Source organism: Poecilia mexicana, unplaced genomic scaffold (assembly GCF_051168715.1).
Source record: "Poecilia mexicana isolate PSO_F unplaced genomic scaffold, ASM5116871v1 scaffold_16, whole genome shotgun sequence".
Lineage (NCBI taxonomy): Eukaryota > Metazoa > Chordata > Actinopteri > Cyprinodontiformes > Poeciliidae > Poecilia > Poecilia mexicana.
Window position 1 is genome coordinate 28340688 of NW_028263385.1, and position 15433 is coordinate 28356120.

Consider the following 15433-nt stretch of genomic DNA (forward strand, 5'->3'; position numbering starts at 1 on the left):
TATAGAGTGTCGAACACTATATTTAACTCTATATTTAACTATCCTCTATTGAGGACAGTTAATGTTTCATTTGCAGTCATACACTCCACATGTAGACTGATCAGCACTGATCCATGGACTCTAATACAGACTGGGTCAGACAGAAATAGAAGAAAACTCAAATATTTTGACTTATTTTGATTTATTGGAGAACAGCTGAATAAACTAATTACATCTAATGTAGCCTCTTCGCAAAAGACGATTCCCAAACTCCTTCAAGACGAATACATCAACTTTATATGCCTCTCGACTTGTTGTCCAGAGTGATTGTGACAGCAGAGAAAGCAAAGTGAATTTCTCTGAAACAAAACACAGCTGTGACGATGTTATTAGGGAAGAGAGTGGGGGGCTTTGGGAAGCAGCGGCAGCCACGTGAAGTCAGAGTGACTGCCAGGTGGCTGTGAGGGATGCTGGCAGACCTAATGACAGCTTGTTTTCATTGGCCTCTGCGGATAGGACAGGGACGGAGCGGGGATAATGGGTCAGAATGGGGAGAAAAGGTAAATAGCAGTAATGTTCGACTCAGAAGAAACAAACCAGCCAGCTGGTGGGGAGAACGGGGGGAAAAAAGTAAGCGAAAAAATAGAAGAGTCGGGGGGAGGAGGAGGGGGGTTCAGTATCTCTGGGTAGAGCTCGTTCATCTGCAGACCAAGCAGAGGTGCGGCTGAGCAGCCCCGCGCTCTGATTGGTGAGGCGAGACACTGCTCCATCCCTCCTCCTCCTCCATTACCCCCACCCCCAGCTGAAGAAAGAGGTGCAGCAGCAGCAGCGTCAGACTCAGACGGCACAAGACTCCAATCCAGACGCAGCAATTTTTTTTCCCCTGCAGCATCTTCCCGAGGATGAAATCTCCAGAGTGTCTGCGGACAGGCTTTGTGTTTTTTATCACTACTATCCAGCTCTGAATAACCGCATCTCCATCTGTAACCGGGCTTATAGATTTTTTTTTTTCTGTAAATAAGCATTTTTTTGTTTTGTTTTGTTTCCATTGAAATTAACCATCCTAAAAGGAAAGGAAAGCCTTGATCTTAAAAAAAAAAAAAAAAAAAGGGAACAAAACATCCGTTGCCTTTTGCTGAAGAGGAAGACTCCAGGTCACCATGGGCAGGCAGGGGAACGACGTCTCGGCCGCGGCTCCCGGGATGCGCATCCAGTGCTCCCAGAGCAAGATGAGCCTGTCTGCGTCGTTCGAGGCGCTGGCCGTCTATTTCCCCTGCATGAACTCCTTTGATGAGGAAGATGGAGGTAAGACGACATCCGGGGAAATGTCACGCGCATTCAGCTTCTGCTGGCTTTGGGGTTGGTGGCGCTGAGCGAGCAGCTGGGAAAGATGCACCCATTTTTTATTTTTTATTTTTTTGTATTCCGGTTGGGAATTACGGCAAATTGAAAGAAGGAAATTCAGTTATCGTTTGGTTCAGTTGGGTTGATAATGAAGTGATGTTTATTTTTTTTCTATTGACACCAGTAACAAAGATGATCTTATGAAAAATAATAATAATAATAAGAAGAAGCCTGACTTTGTGGGTTTGCGGATTATTTTCTGTGTTTTGCTTAGGTCAGGACCCCTGACATGTTGTGACATTGTGCCTCAAATGATTTATTTAATTGTTAATCATTTGATCAACACTCAAAACTAAAATTTACCCCAACAATGTCAGGAAGTAACATCTGCTATTTATCAATTTTAAACAAACTCCGACTATCTGAATGCTGCTTCTTGCCTCATTCTGACTGTAATTTGCAGAAAAGATTCGCTTGGTTTGAAATGTTGCGGTTTTGAGGCTCGTTGATGAGATTGGACTCTTCACTGATTGGCTGAGGAGGTTTGCTGCAGACGTCAGAGACAAACCTTTGTCACTGCATCTCCTATTGAAAATTTGTGAAGTGCAGGAAGAGGAGGCCGGCTCAATAACTGAGCTTTCAAGGCTGAAGAGGTTCATTACTGCAAAGTGTGTGTTTGCACAAAAGACCAAGAATCTTCCAGACACGTGACAACTACACACACCGGCAGAAAATGACAGTGTTACAGAGAAAGCATTAAAATCAATTATTTATGAGCGATTTGTGTCCTTTCAGGGTCAACCATGTTGGATTGTTGGCCTCATTTTGAAGTCATGTGACTGCATAAATAAAGGTTTCACCATTCACATACTGTAAATCATTTGACTCCAGGAAGAATAAAGGAAGTCGTACACCTGAAGATGCCATGACAACCAGAGACGCACCAATCAATCGGCCAGAGACTGAAATCAGTCCGCTTACTTCATTTCCTCTCTGGAGGTTGTTTAGCAGATCTAATACTGACAAATGTTTATTACAGGCACCAGAACTAACAACTTCCACAATTACTTGCCAATAAACACATAAAAAAAAAACACAGACACATAAAACAAAACTCTAAAAAGCTAATTAAACTTCTTTGAGTTAATAAATATCAGATAATGGTTAGGTGTCACACTCATACACCCCAACCTGCATACATGTGGAGAATCTTCTCATAAGTTACTTTTGGATTCAAAACTATTTCCTCAAATCAGAAAAAAAACTAAATAAAACTCTGGCACTTTATTTTTCTTTAATGTGCTATAGTCCTTACAAAAATCGATGTGGTCAAACTCGCCACTCAAAGTCCACCGGACATTGGTATCAGCCATGAAAAGCCTCGATTGGTGCATCTCTTGTTTTGCTTTTATGAAAATAAATAAGGCTATTGGGTGGATAGAGAACACAGAAAGACATGGAAGTAGCAATTAATTATCATCACAGTTGAGCACCGGTCTCAGTATATTGTAAAAAGAAACATGGGTCTGTTTCTGCTACCTGCCTCATCGACGAACCATAATGACAGGTTTTCAAATATGGAAATGTGAAGGTGACTTTTTTATGGAGCAGGTGATAAATAACTATATTTGTGAATGGGTGTTGGGTCACATGGGTTGTCAGCAGCCTGTGTGGTAGGAACCTTTCTTTGTGTTTCCACCCTGAAGGGGGGAACAGTTTTTGGCTGCAGAAGTAACTAGGTGCTGTCAAGATGTGTAAGCATTTGGAAATGTGTTTGGCTTCAAGAGGACACTGACGAGACGTAAAGAAAATAAGTAGATGACCTGCATAATGAGCAATGGTGGCTCAGTTTAAATGACAAGGCAATAATCAGTGAGTCAACAGGTGTATCACCTCAGTGCCTTAAAGAGGCAGTGCTATGCGATTTTCAGGCACATACCACCATTTTATAGCATAATCTTGTAACTATGTTACCTTCAGCTGTTACAAAAATCCCATGTATATTAAAAGAAATTTGACTTCGTAAGGTAACATCTTGAAATTGGGCCTCTGTCTCTTTAAAATCTCCTGCTCTTTCTGAAACTCCACCTTCAGGAAGTCATCACAACATGGCTCCTCTATTACCCTTTAACAACATTTTTCCCAGCATTGCCCTTGAGAAGCAGCTGGTATAATGAACTCAGCTGATGCACAGCACCAACAGATGCTTGCTAATTGCAGCTGGCTAGTCTGAAGGAGCTGAGTGGAGGAGTTGCAGGGAGGCAGGAGCCTTTTGGCTTCGAAACAGCAGCTTAAAGGCAGAGCGAGGTCCAACCAGACATCTTGCACAGCTGAATGGTTGCCAAGGGAGATTAAACAATTTCTCAAACATGCATGAAAGAAACATTATAACAAAAAAAAGCTCAAAAAAGTTGATTTTACATAATACTGCTGCTTAAAAGCATTAGCTTTGCCTATGCAATAAGCACTGGTCGAGTGATGAGGGCGATACCTGTGGTTCGTGTAGGTATGAGCACTGCAGTAACCATAGTAACTGTGTGATCATGGACTGTGGATGAGCAGCAGCAGGTTTGATGGGGGGGAAGGCAGTCAGCTGTCTTCTTGGATCAGTTTGAAGGGTTGATCTAGGAAGCATGGAGGATGGCAGTGGATTATGAACCCACTGCGGTTCCTGTGGCAGTTGGAAGTACAAACCGTACTTGATATTCTGCTTGGCATGATATCCACACAGCGCCACCGGCATATGGAGATTTATAAATTGGAATTCTTATACGTTTGTCACATGATCCCAAAACCGTCACTCACGTGCTGGCGTTAAGCAAGAGTTCCAAAAGACACAGTTCTCTCTTATGAATAAAAACAAGCACAAGGCTTTTCAGCAACCGTCCACGTGAATAAAGCCTGATTCGATTCGCCGTCATGAATTCATCGCCCTCTCTCTGTCTCTCTTCTCCCGTCTCGTGTTGCGACTCTGTGTGCAGAAGCAGGAGGTAAGAAGCTGCGGAGCACCGTCCAGAGGAGCACGGAGACAGGGCTGGCGGTGGAGATGAGGAGCAGGATGACTCGGCAGGCCAGTCGGGAGTCCACGGACGGCAGCATGAACAGCTACAGCTCAGAGGGAAAGTAAGAGGACAGACAGACAGATGGCTGCAGTCGTTACATGATCAGTTCAGACTGAAGCTGTGAAGTGGTACCTGACCTAACGCTGTCTTCAATCTGATCTCTGGCTTCCAGCCTCATCTTCCCCGGAGTGAGGCTCTCCTCGGACGCTCAGTTCAGCGACTTCCTGGATGGTCTCGGACCTGCCCAGCTGGTTGGACGGCAGACTTTGGCCACTCCACCAATGGGTGAGAAGAACCTTGTAACATTTTGTTTTTACAATAAAAGAAAATTTGTGATATTAAAGCTTTTGGCTTTTTTTTTTAAATATCTTGTTCTATCCATTTTTTTAGGGGACATCCAAATAGGCATGGTGGAGAAAAAAGGAGCCCTAGAGGTTGAGGTCATCAGAGCCCGGGGCCTTGTGGGTAAACCAGGATCCAAGGCACTGCCAGGTAGTTCATGTTCTCAGACAGACCAAATGTAATGAACTGTATCATTATATATTCAAAATCAGAAAGAGGATTAATAAATAATTTAACTGCTCCAGTGATAAAATTATATTTACCAAAACATCTCAACAGCAAATATATTTACTGTTTTTAATCTGTTACTCAGGTTATTCAACCATCAGATTGGTGCAAAGTGCTGCTATAGTTATTCAGCTTTCTTGTATTTCAGGAACTCCTGATTGTTCATGGAAGTCTTTAGTAAAATGAGAACTGTGGACACTGACGTTAGCGTTGTGTCATACAGCTGCACATGCTAAACATGTGCAGCTGCTACATGTTTAGCATTGAGATGCTATTTTAGGCTTGAATAGCTTCGCTAATAGGCTAACTCCTTTTAGCACAACTTGAACACAACAATAGTCTTTTCCAGCGTCCCATCAGATGTTTTTTTGAAGCAACAATAGGCTCCCATGGGCTAAAAGAACAAGCAAGTTTCAGCTAGCAGCTAGCTAGATCCTAGTCTGTTTTGGTTTTTGGGGGAAGGAGGTAAATCCACTGCATTGTAGCATTTGGGATTCTCAATACAAAACAAGCAGCGTGTCCAAAACCGTAACTCACCTTTCTCTCTTTTGTCAATTCCAGCACCATATGTAAAGGTCTACCTTTTGGAAAACGGAGCCTGCATAGCCAAAAAGAAAACAAAAGTAGCAAGAAAAACTCTGGACCCTCTCTACCAGCAGCAACTGCCGTTTGAGGAGAGTCCAGGAGGGAAAGTTTTACAGGTGACAAAATGATTCTTTCAACTGGTCACCTTCTTGTTTGATCAAAAAGTTCAGCATTTTTATCAACTGTTGCGATTTTTTTATTTTTTATAATTCTTTCTCAGGTCATCGTCTGGGGCGACTATGGCCGCATGGACCACAAATCCTTCATGGGAGCAGTCCAGATCCTGCTAGACGACCTGGACCTGTCCAACATGGTGATCGGCTGGTACAAGCTCTTCCCTCCTTCCTCGCTAGTGGACCCCACGCTGGCCCCGCTGACGAGAAGAGCTTCCCAATCCTCGCTGGACAGCTTCTCGCGATCGTAGCAGCGTTGCGGACCTAACAGCGTCGTTGTAGCAGCCGGTGTTGCGATTTGCAGGTCACGAGGCCCCACCCCGGTTACACTGCATGCTTGATGTTGTGTCTTCTGAGCCTGTTTCTAGGGGCGCAAAACAAAACAAAAAACAACAAAAAAGAAATAATAAAACGTGATCCTGTGTTTTAAACAAAAACGTTGCGCACATTGTGCACGTGGCAAAGCGCGTTGCAAGCACCCAGCGGCAGGGAATTGCCAGGTGTCGTTTGTCATTCGGAGGAAGCCGGGACGAACTCCTTAGCACGAGGAACTCATCGGTTCCGGCTTTTTCTTCCAATTTGAAGCCATGGGGAGGGGCTGACACCGGGAACCACTAAACGAGTTCCGGCAGAGGCCCCTTTTTAGAATGAAAAAAAAAATCAATGTTATGTTGATTTTTAAAATTTTTTCCTGTCTTTTTTCTTTTTTTTTTATGTCTGTGTACTTTTATCTGAATGGGGGCCGTGGGGGTGACGGTGTTTCTAACCAGATGCTTGGTCACACCATGCCAACAAATCTAGCGACATAAATGCAGTTGTGGAGACCAACACTTTCAACGAGGGGGAGGGTGTGTGTGTGTGTGTCTATCCTCCTACATGCAAGAAAAATGCATTGCATCCTCTGGGTTTATGTGCTGATCCATCTTTGCTGGTAAATCACCAGTTAATCAGGGGCAATACTGAAGTGGCCACCCACCAACACTCCAGAATACACAGTAGCAATCCCAACCCCATGAAAAAAAAAAAAAAGTACAACTTTTTATTTTCCTCCTTTGTTGATATACTGTACAAAAAAAATCAAACTTTTTTTTTTTTTACCCCTTTTCAGTTCATTTGCATGGGCACAAACTCTTAGCTGAATTTAAAAAGAAAAGTATATATATATTTATTTTCTTGAGGCTGTAACTTGCAAAAAAAAGAGAAGAAAAAAAGTTGAAGAAAACGAAATGAAACAAATCAGCCATTTTCAACAATTTATATTATTTTTAAAGAAATATTTCACTAGTGCATGGTTTTCAAGGGGAGTGAATGCAACATTGTGACAAAAAAAAAGACATTAGTTTATCATCCTTTAGACCATTCATGGGTGTTTTTTCAGACATTCAGATAAGGGAACTTTAAAAAAAAAACATTTGGAGTTATTTAAGAAAAAAGTGACAATGAAAATAAATGTTAGTTATTTATTTCATTGTAAAATGCTCCAGCCTTATAAAGAAACATTATGTGCAAATTGTACATTTCTCTTTTTCTTCCTGGTCCCAGGGTACTTCTCTTTGTAGTATTCACTGCTACCACCACTTAGTTCCCTGATATGGTCCTAATTTTGGGACTCAGTTACTTTACAGTTCTGCATTGTTTTTAATACGTTTTTTTTTTTTTTTTCTTATTTTGTTTTAAATTGAATTTGATTTTACAAGCATGTTGAAAAGGATTTTCTGCAACATGTCTTGGGCACACCTTACAGTAACTCAGCATGTTTTGATAAAGATGATATTTGGACTTTTTGCAGATTCTTGTACAGTGCATGTGAACTTTATTACTTTTCTCCCTCGCAATTAATTGAGCAGCAAATTAGAAATTGGTCTTCCGCGGCCAGTTATCGAGGTCTAAAACAAGATAAGAGAAAAGAAGAAGAAGAAATAAAAACAAAAAAACATTCCATCCCCAAAGTCATATTTTCTTTCAGAAATTTTGAGGGAAAACAAACAATAAAAAAGAGAAAGAGAAAAAAAAAGTTTTATATTTTATCAAGGCAGGCAAAATAAATGTGATTTCCAAGTATATTTATTTTGACGCTGTCGTCGACAAACATGCAAAAACGATCCTTTTTTGGTGCGCCGAGGCACCCGTAGCGTTGTTAAGGGGCCGCGGCGGCGCAGCTGCAGCGGCAGGCTGTGGTTCGGTTTTACAAGCACTCTTAGTGAAGATGAGCAAATCACAAGTTTAAATAACAATAGGGGATATTGCCACAGAAATCTTTTTTTTTTTTTTTTTTGAATGATAATGAAATTAATTTACTATATTTTTGTTAATTTCATTTTAAAGCCAAGACCAGTTTATTTTTTATTTTCTATTTTTAGTAATTACCAATACTTCCCGTGTCCGGGAGGCATATGAGTCTTACAGTCGCAGTATGTCTGAATGAAATGGAACTGAGGCATTGTTCCTTTTTCCACACGAGAAAAATGAAAAAAAAAAAAAAAAGATGCATTTTAATATCTAAAAATCAACTTCATCCCTGTAACAGAATACAGTATATATTTTTGAATTTACTGCTCACTGTACATACCTTTAGATGTCAGGATTTGAATAGACCATAAGCAGATATGTATGTTCTCTCTTTGGAGCAGGAAAAATGCCTCAGGATGACAAAGACATATGTTGTTTCTTTTTGAATGCCTTTTTGATTTCCTCTTTTTTGGTGCAATGTGTTAATGCCAAGGCTATGTCTTGGTAAAGTATGGTTGAGTACAGAGATTTATGTAAGTTATTTTTCAAATTAAAAATAAAAGAAATTGATATTACATTGATACAAATTGTTGCGTTTTGATTCAGCGCGGACGGAAAAGCACCAGAGGAGCAAATCGATTTGGAGAAACAGAAAACATTATTTACCTTTCAGATCTGATTTGGGGAAAACCTAAAAGGAAAAAAACAAACAAACAAAAATACCTGGCAGGATGAGCTCAGAGGAAAAGTTGGACTTTTGTTGGTTCTAATGTGGCAACTCAATTGTTGACATGATAATGCCGCATTTCCGCTTCGCTAAGCATCTTTTTAAAGCCCTTGCGGCATAAATCATTTAGCCACAATGGCAGCAGCAACAAAGCAAAGCCAACTAACAGAAGCAGACTCCCATCTCGCTGCCAGGACTGACCTTAGCACCCAATCATCTCCTGCAGTTAGTCAGACTTTCTTGCAGGAATAGTGCTGATCTCAACGGATCATACCTTCACTCTGCTTCACTCGGTTCAGCTGGAACGTTTAGGTTCCAGCTGAACCACCTTTTCAGCTGATGTTACAATGTAAGGATTAAAGGGAGAAACATAATCTCTGCGGTCGTTTACACTTTCTACCAGCATTGTCTCAAATCTAGGAGCGACAACGGCAAGATGGCAAACATTTACCAACTTTACGCAAGGATTCTTACTCTGCCAGGATTGGATTAGAATTTCCACTTTTATTCAAGCAGTAAGTTTGTTTCTTAAAAGAAGTTGTTGTAAAATGGTAAATTGCAGAACTCAACATTTGGGTTTCCATCAATGTATTGTTAAAAGTGGGGGTGGGGGAATCTGCCAGTGGAGCTAGTATATGTTTTACCAATATTCAAGAAATAATGACTTAAAACAGGCTCCTATATCTTGCTAAGAAATTACTTGAGTTTTGTTTTATCTCAAGTTTACTAAAATATTTGCACACAAAAAATAGAAACATTTGGTAAGATTTTGTGTTTTTACAGTGTATAGTAGACAGCTAATGTGGGAAACAAGGAATCAATGCAAGTACACATACAGATGCCACCCAAAAACCCCAGGACCATGAAGTATAGGCATCTCTCAAAAATTAGTCAAAATGTTGAAAGGGTGAGGCTCCTGATGTCAAGGCCAGTCAAATGAATATTTCATCTAATTTCAATCTCAAGCACTTTGATTTTTTCATTAAGTCTCTTTGTTTCCACTCAAACCTTTCATGATCAAATTCAAACTGAAAGAAAGCTCAGGAAGAGTTATTTTTGGCATGTGCTTCTGCAGCCATAAAAGGCCACACACTGATAAAACTCTGTCTCACGTTAGTTTGTGTTTTCTTCCGTTATTGTGTAAAAATAAACATGACTCGCAGATGACTGAGGTTTACATGGGAAGAAGGACTTCCTGTTTACATGGTATAAAGAGGGAATACCCGGTGCATTTCTTCAGTTCACCACATCAAACTGAAGTATGATGAACTGGATCAGGACGGACTGCATTCGGACTGCTCTGAACTGGAACTAATCTGATCGGATGCAACTGGATTTATCTTCATTACCTGGAAATGGTATGCCTTGTGTAGCTGCTGACTCTGTGCTCATCAGGTTTGCAATTAACTGAACATTTCCTGAATTAAATATCAACATACTCAAAATCAAATGAGCTGTTTTGAACTGTTCTTCTTTCCCTTTGCAGATATTCTTTTCTAAGGATCTGTCCTCCATGATGCTGCTGTCCTGGAACTCTGTGAAGCAACAGCTTGAGGAGACGGCCTCTCAGGCATTAGACGTTTTCACCACCGGTGAAAGGACGACCTGGATGAGGACCTTCCTCCTCCTCCTAACCTGCATCACATCGAGCATCCTGCTCAGCTCCCTGCTCTTCCTCTACCTCCTCTTCGGCGTGGATTATGAAGTGGAAGTCGCAAGTGGCATTACGGTCTGCTTCGGGGTTTCACTCACTGTTGCCCTTTTCTTTTCAAACAGAGTGAGATGTCTGGGGACTCTGTTTGTGGTTTCCATTTTCATGAAGAAGAGCCGGAACTTGCTGCTGACCGCTGGAACGAGTTTAGTCGTCCTTCAAAACATCCGCAACACTCTACGGAACCTGACCCGCCTGATGCAGAGTATGATCTGCAACCTGAAGGCAAAGAAAGAATCCATCGTTGCTCCATTTAGCAACTATGTCAAGATGTTGGAGTGGATTGGAGGCGTCCTCAGAGGGGTTACCGACCTGGGAGTTGTCAACCTTGACTCAAAGTTGAAGGTTTCGCCGAGAATAGAGTCAGAAGTGTTCAGGTTGAAGCTGAGCGAGGCCGAGCAGAGGCTGAACGAGACTGTAAGGTATGCTCAGGGCGTCATGGAAACGATCTTCTCTGTGACGGACAAGATGTTTCCCGCCGTCAGCTTCCTCATACTATTCACATTCATAGCTTTACGCGTCAGAAAGTACTGCAACGACGTAAAGTACGAGAACAGCTTCATCAGCGGGAGGTTTGTTAAGTTTGATGAGAAACAGAAAGCTGAAGGGAAGCCTCACGTTCTCCCGCTCACCCCGAAGGAAGAGAAGCGGTACGCCACCATTCCGTCGGTGCGTCCCAGCAGCAGCGAGGGGAAAGCCATGCTGAAGTTTGGAGCTCCAGTAATCTCCCACTTTGTTGCCTGGGCCCTTTTTATAACAGTGGATGCCTTGCTGTACTGCTTTGTTGATATTGTCACGAAAAAATTATCGGAGCTGGAGCCATTCCACGTGCCCCTGATGATCAGCTTCACAGTAAGTTTTGTGATTTTTAGTATAGGTTGATTTTTTATTTTTTTACGATGGTGTAAAGGAAAATGTAGTTAGGAAAAAAGAGTAAATTTCCACAAAAAAACTCTGAGATTAATCTAAGAAATTTTCTAGAAAAAAAAATAAATTTCTGAGTTACAAAAGTAAAAAAAATTGCTAGAAAAATTTCAAAAATTTTGAAATGAATCTTTTTTCTAGAAAAATCAGAAATTTCTGAGTTTCAAAAGTGAAATATTTTTGACTTTTGGAAGTTTTTTGATTTTCAACTTTTGACTTTTCAAATTCATAAATTTCCAAGTTTTATTTCCAAAAATTTTCTGAGATTAATCTTTTAAACTTTTGGATCTCAGAAATGTCCTTGTTTTTGGTTAATCAGAAGACTCGCTCTATTTCCTTTTCAGGGGATTGCGACTTTGATAGGCATACAGATTGAAGAAGAAAACCGTCAAAGGGATTTTTCCTACTCCGTGACTTTGTTTGAGAGGAAGTGTCTCCCTGAACCCGAGCTGCTGTTGTTTAACTCTGTGCTGCCGCTGAGCGCCATCCTCATCATCCTGATCATTATGGCTCTGATGGCTTCCAAAGTCTCCCAGCTCAGACTAATGGTCTGCGATCGGTTCTTTTCCGATGCCAGCAATGCAAGGGTGGAGTTCCTGCATCGCAAGATCCTGAGAAAAAGATTAAAAACGAACAAGAAAGAAAATGAAAGCAGCATTATGTCATTTATTCTAAAGGTTAGCCTATACATTTATTGCACTATGCTATGCTATGTGTGCTAAATGTACGTTAAACAATGCCTCTAACAGGAAGTGTTTTTTTCTCTCTCTCTTTAGCTACATTTCTGGTGTCCGATGTTCTTCCGACCCAAAGATGAACCTCAGAGTATTCCTTAAAGATATGGTTCTCTTTACCCATAATGCTATCATGCTCAATCAGTTGCAGGTTTGTTAAAGACACTGAATGTTTTAAATTTAAAAAATGGTCCATCTTCAGGATGGGAAAATACATGGATCATGGTATTTAAAGACTACATTTGTGTGGATGCAGAAAACCTGGATTCAACTACCTTTCTTCCTGGTTAAGATCAGGGATGCTCTTGAGATCCCAATCAAGACTTTTCACTGACCAAACTCAACCTCCAAGACTCATTCAGCAGGTCCAGAGAGCCATGTGAGGGCAGATGTTTAAAATAACAACTGACAACACTACACTATGTGCTGTACACATTACTTTGTTGCTCTACCAAGTCTGGATCTCAAGATGACACTAGCTGCTCCAGCTCCTGGTCTGTGTCATGTGACTGCTCTGTGTTGTGTTCAGGTTCCTCTGGCTATTTGAGAGAAGCTGCACAGAGAGCAACTCAAACACTTGTTTTAGAATTGTATCATATTCATTGCAAAGCACTACGTTTCTAAAGCAGGAGTTCAACTTTTTCCTGTAAGTTTTATTTATTTAATTATTTTTTTTACATTGAAAAAATGATGAAAAATGTTACAAACTGACAGGTCAACAAGTCATATCAAAACAGAGTGCAAACAGGCTAATGTTAGCTTCAGTACATCATTGACGGGAGCAAGAAGTGAGATCAATGAAGATCAATGAAGATAATAACACATTTTACAGCATATTGTCTGAAGATTACAGTAGCTAGCTATTCTCACCAAAATAAACTATGTGGTTCAACAAATTATTGGCAGCATATTTCTGTCTGGCAGAAACTACGGTTGGGACAAAATATGTTCATTGTCAAGGAAAACTGGTACCCTGGTGCCCAAAACATTATTGGTGAGTGAGTTAAGTAGAAAACAACTACATTATGTTGACTGTGACATACTGATAGAATAGGATAGGTTTATATGACAGGGACTTGGCACTGCTGCAGATTGACGAGACGTCGCCAAAATGCTATTTCTAATTAAATATGTTGTGTGTGTGTGTGTGTGTGTGTGTGTGTGTGTGTGTGTGTGTGTGTGTGGGTGTGTGTGTGTGTGTGTATATATATATATATATACATGTATGTATATATATATATATATATATATATATATATATATATATATATATATATATATATATATATATATATATATATATATATATATATATATATATATATATATATATATAATTATATTTACCCAGACTGGAACTGGGTAAATATAATTAATTGTCTTGGGTAAATATTTGGGGCAAATACATCCTGACAGACATTCCAGTATAATCTGATTACTTGCATGAACGCCTACAGGTCACTGTGTCCAGCTCCCCAAGGAAAACGTCGTATCAGGCTGATTTAAGCAGTGTTTGGTAGAGACAATGGAAAGCAGCCAACATTCCAAGTTCCCTTACTGAGTTGAACCTGTAATGGACAGTTTCCCTAGTATTTTGCACCAATAATAAACAAGAAAACTGTAAACTACTATGTTTTTGATTATTCTGAAACACTAAGCTAACAGATCTGATTGACTTGATTTACTGATGTGACGAAAATATGAACATAATAAATATAACATTAAACTGTGCTATTTTCACTGTGTCTGTTGCAATATGTCTACACATATCTCTCAAACCAATGACAAACCATGAGTCAGTTCAATTCATCTTCACTGAGTTCTCACTTTCATTGTGTAAGGAGACAGGTAACATTATTTTTAGAAAAATATCAGACCATATTCCACATATAAACAGATTTTTGTGTTTTGTTTTTTTCACACAGAGAAGGCTGCAAGGGACCTCATTTTCAGTGCGAAGCATTCAGATGTTATGTCTGTGCACGCTGCAGAGCGCAGAGCAGCTCCAGTTGCTTATGTAACCTATGACAGATATACCCTACATGTGCAGGAGGCAGAGTTATGTTCTCCCTTTTCCTGCGCTGTCATTTCCTGTAAAGATCTTCCAGGAGTTTCTTCGCCTCTCTTAGAGCTCACAGCCAGCTTCGACTCCGAGAGGTGATGGCCGAGTATTAAAAGGTCAAAAACTGTTGACTTATATGCTTTTCTTTGGCACTATTTTCTGGTAGAAAAAAGTATGGAAGGTATGACATTTGTAGCACAACATTCCATAGGGGGATTAGTAAATGAACCATTGATTATTAATATACGTATAACTGAAAAAGTCTGCCTTTCCTGGCTTCAAAATTTGCTTCATCCTTTAAAAGAATTCAGCATCTGTAGATGATGATGATGAACAAAATAAATCTTATTTTGTATTAGATGGTATAAAAAAATAAAAAATACAATCTATCAAGTGATCAAGATATCACTTTGATGTCTTGATCACTTTTTTTTTTTTTAGTTTTAAGTTCATTTGTTGACTTATGTTTTTGTCTCTATTGTGTGTATTTAGTGTTTAGTTATCAGCATATCAATCATGCACAACTTCAACATCTGATGAAATTACGCTTTGCAAAGCCTAGATGAGTTGCTTCAAATTTATAGATGAAATTTATATTTTCTTTTTTTAAAAATTCACTCAAAATTAGCATGACAATCAATGGAAACCTAGTTAATGACTAAAATAATAATAAAAAAATAGATGTGGTATACATAAACCTTAATTATTATAAAGGCTTTTAAAGTATGTAACTATTAAAGGCCCAGTATTATGCAGAATTTCCTTTCTGCACATTTCTGTTCTTCCAATTGGGTACTGCTAATAGAAGAAGTCCAAAAAAAAAGATTAAAAAAAAAAGAGTGAGAACAATAAAACACCCAGTTGTTTTTTTGGGGGAATAAGTAAATGTTCTACAGGTGTATGCAAAACCACCTGTTTCAAAAACTTCTGTATTGTTGCACAATTTTTATTATTTAGCAACCCCCAGCCGAGCCCAGCCCCTAACCTGGCGACCCACCCAAGTGAAGCTCCACCCACTTCGTTACAAGACCACGCCCATGTTTGTTCTGCTGAATTACCGCTGCAATGGCTGCTGGGAAATGAAAACGTTTTGCTCTTGTCTGCTGTCAATCATTTCTGAGCACGTGTCCATTTTCTCCCAGACACGGGGAACAGAGCTGCGTGGCTTCATTTTATTTTTGCTTGAAAAATCCCTGCGGTATTTGCCAAAGTTGTAGTCTGCGCAAATCAGTTTGTGAAGGAGTCCTTTGAAAATCACCAACACTGGAAGTTTTACCAAAAGACTTCGACAAAAGGAAGGTTCTGCTCCTACTGTTCCACAAATCTGTAGATG

The 15433-nt window shown here is 40.0% G+C and overlaps 2 protein-coding genes across 2 annotated transcripts; both read left to right on the plus strand.

Annotated features, from left to right (window-relative positions):
• Positions 1–263: 263 nt before the first annotated feature.
• Positions 264–7246, plus strand: rims2a (regulating synaptic membrane exocytosis 2a). Its single transcript, XM_014990633.2, has 6 exons — positions 264–1284; positions 4305–4446; positions 4558–4670; positions 4776–4877; positions 5517–5656; positions 5761–7246. Exons 1-6 carry the CDS (start codon positions 1140–1142, stop codon positions 5962–5964), a joined length of 846 nt encoding a protein of 281 aa, XP_014846119.1. The 5' UTR covers positions 264–1139; the 3' UTR covers positions 5965–7246.
• Positions 7247–10182: 2936 nt separating this feature from the next.
• Positions 10183–12585, plus strand: dcstamp (dendrocyte expressed seven transmembrane protein). The gene is made up of 3 exons (XM_088014031.1): positions 10183–11232; positions 11649–11981; positions 12568–12585. Exons 1-3 carry the CDS (start codon positions 10183–10185, stop codon positions 12583–12585), a joined length of 1401 nt encoding a protein of 466 aa, XP_087870157.1.
• The last annotated feature ends 2848 nt before the right edge of the window (positions 12586–15433 follow it).

Bases quoted from the DNA above. Each gene is read 5' to 3' on its own strand.
- rims2a (XM_014990633.2), top strand. From the start codon at position 1,140: ATGGGCAGGCAGGGGAACGACGTCTCGGCCGCGGCTCCCGGGATGCGC. The intron at 4,878-5,516 runs GTAGTTCATGTT...TGTCAATTCCAG, and splicing joins AGGATCCAAGGCACTGCCAG to CACCATATGTAAAGGTCTAC. The intron at 5,657-5,760 runs GTGACAAAATGA...ATTCTTTCTCAG, and splicing joins CAGGAGGGAAAGTTTTACAG to GTCATCGTCTGGGGCGACTA.
- dcstamp (XM_088014031.1), top strand. From the start codon at position 10,183: ATGATGCTGCTGTCCTGGAACTCTGTGAAGCAACAGCTTGAGGAGACG. The intron at 11,233-11,648 runs GTAAGTTTTGTG...TTTCCTTTTCAG, and splicing joins CCCTGATGATCAGCTTCACA to GGGATTGCGACTTTGATAGG.